Consider the following 7,273-nt stretch of genomic DNA (forward strand, 5'->3'; position numbering starts at 1 on the left):
GTAGCGTTGGTGGAGATTTCAATGTGATGAATGATTCCATGCTCGCACGTGTGACTGTGTTGATTGAGCGCTCGGGATCGTTGAAAAAGCAGACTGAATGGACGAATGTGACACTGAACACTGAATACATGCATGCTCAATTTAGTCCCTTTAAATCTTATAGCCAAAATCCCTTCATTTTAAGGCCTGTATACTGCAAAATATATTAATGTAATGTCCCTAATTGAGGTGAAAATGAAGCAAACTATGAAAGAAAGCAATAATAATAAGAGTTTTCATGCAGATGTGCAGTTTTAAACTTTAAATACACAGCTGGGATGCCATAGTGAGTTGATTTGATATCAATTCTCTAATAAGCCACTTGGTATGTGCAGAATATCACAATCAGCATTCATTAACATATTCTGCCACCTCCTCTTGATTCTACTGTGACAATTAGTCAGATACATGATGTTAGGAGTAGGTTACATGGAATAGAAGCACTCTTATAATCATCCAAATCCTTCAGATCCCTTAGCAAGAGAATGAGTGTGAGATGAGAAGAACGACTAAGATGAGAACAGTGGGAAGGAGGAGACCTACAGTGTTGGATTCATTCACATTTATCAAACGTTCATAGATGGAGGAAAATCTCATGTCAAACACAAAGGCATATCAATTGGGAATAACTGACTTTACTATGCAAGTGATTTGAAGTGATGTAAAAAATAAAATAAATGGGAAAAACACAAAATAAAAGTCCCTTTTCTGTCTATTTCTCTTCTCATATTGGCTGTTTTGATCTCATTTGAATGCCCCTCAGTCCCTTATGACATCTATTAACACTGAGTCAGCAAAAGGAGCTTCCAAATATGGTCAAAGGACAAGGGTTGAGAGCAAGCATGTCGAAAAACGGATCAATTTCTTATCATTTACATGCAGATTGTAAGGGGAAATGATTATTGAACTATTTTGACATTTATTTCAAAGTAAACACTAGAAATAATAATTCCTTGTCGTAAACCCTGACTAAATAACAACGGTATTCATTCCATGATGCTAGTCAAATACTGTAACCATTAGAAAATGTTTACTTGTAATACTGACTGTCACAAACTGTGTAGAATACTTTATATTTCTCTCTGTTTCCATCATGTGAGCATCATTAATAAAGAAGCTGTAGCTATGGGAAATGTTCCTGCACACTCCTGCTTCTAATGTGTCAAGAGCATAAACAGTTAGGAGTGTGGTTGTAATCAATTAGAGCTAAATTACAGTAGATTAAATGCATGCATTGTTTCCCTGTGCATACTACATTAGCAGAAGGTCATATGAATCAGTGTGGAAACCTATTGCTCTGTCACACCTGGACAGTAAACAAAAGGAAAGGAACACTAACTATTCCAGACCAAGGATAACAAGATAATGCATCAGCATTATTCATTTATTACACCTTGCTTCCATCAAATGTAATAAAAAAATGCAGTTAAAGCAGCATCAGCTAAAACAAAGAGCAACTATCATCCTATTTTTTTCCACTTTTTCATGGTACAATTCAAACATGACCCTGATATGTGACGTAAAGTACATCCTGGTCATATAAATCCAAAATATACAGCCTTTTTTAACCTATACTATTGTCAAGATGACACCTCAGCAAGCTACAGGTTTCTGACAGATGTATTTAGCTATCTTGTGATTAGAGTGTCGAGGTGATAACAAGGTGTGAAATGTTCCTTGTTGTGCGGCTGTCAAAAACAGTTCCGTTCAATGGCCGGTTCTTGATATACAAAAGACAAACACAGTTTTACACTCGCCTGTAACGAAATGAGACAACCCTCAATCAAAAAGTCTGCCACCAAAGCAAATATCCTTTTGTCTTGACAAAATGAATCACTGGCTGTTAACACAACAACAATAATGGGGAGGATAACCAATGTTCTTTCTAATTTTTCATTGGTCCGGGCAGAAAGACAACCTCCATGAGCGCACGGAGTACCAGTGTGAGCGACATTATTGCTCGCTATGGGCACACCAGTATCACATGTCAATCTTCCCTCTAATTTTTCATGTAAAACATGTTGTAAAACACAAAAAAACACAAGTGTGGACAGAGCTACTGCCACTGGCTGCAGCGTAAACGGCGCCATCATGGGGAAAGGGGTACAAACAAACAAAAAAACAAGTTTGGATTTTATTTACTGCGCGCCATTTGATTGCTGCTGCGCAGAGAAGACGAGAATAGTGCGCAATTGCTTAAAACCAAACACAAAAAACATTCCAGAGTGTCTTTTCATTTAAACGCCTCCTGTAAACCTTCCCTAAGTTTACAAAAACCTATCTTAAAACGTAAAATAGTAACTGTTTATTTTTTGGACACAGCCCACACACCTATTAGTTTATAATGGACATACTGGGAGTTGAATTTTCCGCTCCTCTCCGACCTAGCAAGGACATTCAAAGAAAATACCATGTACAAGCCATGACTCACGACTGTGATCCGTCCACGGCGTCATGTCACACAGCGTACATGCAATGGTGCACTTGTGAGTGACACACATTTTCACCCACACGTTAACACCCGAGCAGGGTTCATTATTCAAACCTCTCATTTATGCACATTTCCATATTCTCTTTCCAGGAATGACGCGGTTGTCTGTGCCAGCCCCGTTTCCCATCAGGAGCAGCTGTCAGCCGCTGTGTGATGGACTGGTGGCAGAGCGAGGGCAACGTGTAGACACCCTGAGCTTGTTGTTCAGCCCTGAGCTGCTCCGCTTCAGCAGTGGGGGGTTAAGTACCTTGCTCCAGGGCCTTCCATGGTGGCTGCTGAGGGACAGCACTGCACTGTGTGTATGTATGCATGTGTCATTTTTCCCTTGGATTTTCTAGCTAGAGAATACAGGCAAATCAGCAGTATACTCTTTCCAAGTGATTGTGGACCCTCTGTATCACATGGTTGACCTGGAGATGTGGTGCTAAAGAATATGACGCTGCAACTGAGGTTTTGATTGACAGACAAAAGACTATAAAACAGGGAAGTTCGATTTCATGATTTTAGATATAATATTTAGATTTTTTTTAATAAATAGATTAAAAGAACTGCATTAAAAGCCCTGAATATTCTGTTTTTATAGATCTAATGCAATGTTTATTTGAGCTTTTTTAAAATATATTTTTAGATTTTCTTGAATGATTTTTGAACTAAAAAAACTGAAAAAAATGATTAAAAATGACAATTATTGATTTAAAAGGGGGAAAATCTTATACTCATTTTAATTTGATCCTAAAACAGAAAGTTGGCACTCATGATTTAATTTGTCGGGCCACATAAAATGATGTGGCGGGCCAGATTTGGCCCCCAGGCCGCCACTTTGACACATGCTATTAAATGAACACGATGGCTAGTATTTATGCAGCTTTGGCTTAGAGGTAGTAACTGTTTCTTCATTGGTGCAAACTCAAATATACTTGGAAAAAAGTTTTCTATTTGATTTAAGCCCCTTGAGTAGAATGATTACGATATTCTTTTAGAAAACTTTCACCATGGAATAACATCAGAGCACATTGATGTTTGAAGTTGCAAATAAATCAGTTTCATCAGTGAGGGCATGCAAATATGAATTTAATTATTTTTAGATGAAGTTAGATAACATATAAACCTCAATAAAACATATGACTTGACCTGGGATCAAACCTTGGACCCCAAAAGTGCAAGCCCTTTATGCAAAGTGGACAACAACAAAAATATTTCATTTTGAAATAACAATCATCTTATGCTAAAATTGGAACCATCAATTAAAAACAATTCAACACACAATTAAGGGATGATAAAATATTGAGCATAAAACTAGTTCTTTAACCAAAGCATCTTATACCATTAAACACAACATCAACATGAACATATGAGCATTAGTGCAATCATGAGTGTAATCTCATAATCAATACACACCCTGGCATTCAATTTTTAATGAATACTTCTCTTTAAATTTGGATATTTTCCACTGACTCTCCTTAATCAGAACAAGGATGATGTCCTTTAATTTTTTCATTGCAAGTTGACTCGTTAATGATTACATCGCCCACCCATATCAAAACCCACTCGCAACTCTGACAGCCGTGTGTCAGTCACCATCACAACCCGGAACAAAACTTGCTGCTACCTGTTAACAATCAGTGCACGTGATTATTCCATTAACTCAACACAGGTGCCGATAATACAAACGGCGTCCCTTCACAATAAGAAACAAGCCCAAAAAAGCCGGTTGTCATGTCTATGTGCAGCACGCATGCATGCATAGATGCCAACCAAACATCGGTGGCACAAAGAAACGCATGCTAATAATCAAAATCCACTTTTCTCTTCCTCTCCATTACTCGTAAAAGGTCAATCAAACACATATTACATAGCGTACACATTAAAAAATAATCATAATAACTCACCATGGTTGTTCTAGCTCCCATTCGCGGAAAAAGTCCAGTTCGAAAAGATCCATGACAGGCTCCGGGTGGCTTTGTGAAGGTGATCGGAATCCAAAGCCGCCGTTTTTACGTGGTTTTTTTTGTTTTTTTCCTACATGGGCAAGTGATACACGCGGCGTGGGTGCGCGTGTGCGGGAGAGACAGGAGTGAGAAGGAGAGTAGACACTCGCCTCTGCCAGGAATCTGCTACGTGGTCGAGGCGAGCTGACAGCGAGGCAGAGGGAGGGAGGGCATGGGGAGGGAGACACGTGCGCGCGCACGCACGCACACGCACTTACACGTGCGCGCGCGGGTGCACACTGGAGAAAGGGCACACCAACACACACAAAAATCATTTCTTCATAAAAAGACATGTCTGGGAGAACAAAAGCGGGCGCCACGTGTAATGAAATGTGGGTGAAATAATTGTATATCTTTATTTGGGAAGATCATACCCAAATTGTATGATGAGTCACCTCATATTTATTTGTACAGAAAATTGGGGCTTTTGTTGTTTGTCTACAATGGGGGAAGGATAAATTAAGGTATTTTATTCCAAGTGTGTAAGTATTAAAGAAAGATAAGGGGGCTTGTGTCATTTATTTAAATCACTAAAATTAGCAGAAGTGTCTGCAGAAACACTTTTTTTAGACATAAAATGAGAAACAAGGATCAAGCCTAAAAAAATTGGAAGGTGAGGCTGACAATTCTTATTGTTGTTGATGTAGACTATTAGTATTTCACTCTGAAGTATATGTAGTTTACAAGACTGTTTTCTGGCATATTTTGTAGTTTTTTGCATGTGAAAATTTCCATTTTTTTATTATTTTTTTGGTCAAAATATACTACAACTTCTTTGGTGCCTTTTGATAATGAATGATTAGGCATTTGGGATGTCCTAAATAACAATAAAATACATAGTAGCAACATGATGGAATATAAAACTGAGCTATTTGCATCCTCAGCCTTAATTGGGCAAATGAATGATGTTTTTGGCATCAAGAAAAACACTGTGAATTCTATCAGCTTCATAAATTCTCACATATATAAGTTTTGAGTTGTTATTTTCATACTTTGACATGATCAAAATTGGAATTGCATATATACTTGACCAAAAAAAAATACCATTAAGAGTCTGGAGCTGGAGTTGCACATCAGTACTTTTGCCATCTCTGGCTAGAAAGGCCAACATGGTAGTTGAGTAGTGTTACTGCAAATCTTAGTATATGCTTGGCCAGCAGAGGGTCCTCAAGTGTAGCTCGACCAGCAGGCTCCCACCAGAATTGCTGTAAATGGAGCTCCCTGGAGGTCAGAATCAAGCAGGCTCATGGAGGGCCAGGTCACACGGACTGAGAGAAAGAAGGCCAACCATTGAAAATGACCACCAAGAGAAGAACAAAACAAAAAACAAAAAAAAACAAGAATACTCGTCAATCACGTTCATGTGAATAATCATAATGAAAAAAATCATTTATTCTAGCTCCCCTTTCCCATACTCTGAATGGGTCACCACATTCACACAATAAACAACATAACTAATGTTATAGGAATCTTTGAGGGAAGTGGAATAACCAGACAAGACCCTAACAACCACCTGCAAAGCCTACTTGGAAGGACAAAGCTGAGATTGTGTCATTAAATTTTAGTAGATGTCCATCCTCTTTCCAGCATGCACTTGCTGCGACACGTGGCCAGCAGCACGTTTTATTGTTTACGCCTCGCCTTGAGAAATGATTGACCAGATGGTCCAAATGTCTCACTCAGCATGTGTGGCGGCGGGTGCTCTAACTGTGTGTGACATCACCGTCTCCCACGCAAAAGCTTGCATGTTTTTTGGAGGGGAAAACGGCGAAAGATCAACGTCAAAATGGTGGTTCTGCAAGGCAAGGGCGACTGACTGTATGTGTCTTTGTTTTTGGAGTGTGCATGTATGTTTTGCTTTGGTCTAAGGCAACATGCCAGTACTACTCTACATCAAACTCCTACAAGTACAAACAGAAGGCCCCAATAGAGGATAAGGAGGAAAGACAGGAATATCTTATTTAACGTGGCAGAATTTAGGATTTAGATCTTAGCTGCTTTGTCCTCATCCTCTTGGATAAAAGTGTGTCATTTTACCTCAGAGTGCCGTGGGAGTAATTGTATGCAATCTGGCTGTGACCTTGTTATAATCTGGCTATTTTCAATGATATGAAATACAACTTTGAATATAAAAATATCTGCCTAGTCTTGTTTTACGCATCAAACACTCTGTGTTTTGGGGGTGGGTGGGGGGTGCTGTCCAAAACTAGGTCAGACCTTGAGAGACAGAAAATGAGAGTGAGAGAGAAAGAGAGGGATGAAAAGTGATGAGATTTTAATGTAGGAATTGCATGATGAGTTAGTGGTGCATAAAATGACAAAATGAGCTCCAAAGACATTGAGATAAGAAGTCATTATAGCAAGGATATGATTAAAACCCACGATTTTAATTGAACTAATCGCAACACAATCAATGCTATTTTTCATATTTTCACGGGTTGTTATTTTTCTGCAATTAAGAGGTTCATAATGTAACAATAATGAATATTATGACGTGAGAAGGCACCAAATCGTTCATCTCACTTCAGTCAGTGACAGCACTACGTTTCCCTCTTGTGGACATTACAGGAAATACTGCAGTATCATTTTTAATTCAAGTCAATTGTTAATATTTTTATATGGTGGCAGGTATTACCTCATGCCAAAAAATGCAGAGTGAACTGACCAAAACGTCTCACGTTTACAATTATTCATAGTATACATACATTTTTTGGGACAAGCTGTATATACATGTATATATGTGTATATACATATA

General features: G+C 38.6%; 1 protein-coding gene and 1 long non-coding RNA gene across 2 annotated transcripts in view; one reads left to right on the forward strand and one right to left on the reverse strand.

The window, feature by feature from the left end:
• aff2 (AF4/FMR2 family, member 2) overlaps positions 1-4,683 on the reverse strand; it is a 92,956-nt gene extending 88,273 nt beyond the window's left edge. The window contains exon 1 of the mRNA XM_077732700.1: positions 4,420-4,683. Coding sequence (XP_077588826.1) covers positions 4,420-4,472 — 53 coding nt within the window. The 5' untranslated portion in view covers positions 4,473-4,683. The remainder of the gene's footprint in view (positions 1-4,419) is intronic.
• LOC144207347 (uncharacterized) overlaps positions 1-7,273 on the forward strand; it is a 166,136-nt gene that overhangs the window by 122,926 nt on the left and 35,937 nt on the right. The gene's annotated exons all lie outside the window — the stretch shown is intronic.

This window comes from Stigmatopora nigra, chromosome 14 (genome assembly GCF_051989575.1).
Source record: "Stigmatopora nigra isolate UIUO_SnigA chromosome 14, RoL_Snig_1.1, whole genome shotgun sequence".
Lineage (NCBI taxonomy): Eukaryota > Metazoa > Chordata > Actinopteri > Syngnathiformes > Syngnathidae > Stigmatopora > Stigmatopora nigra.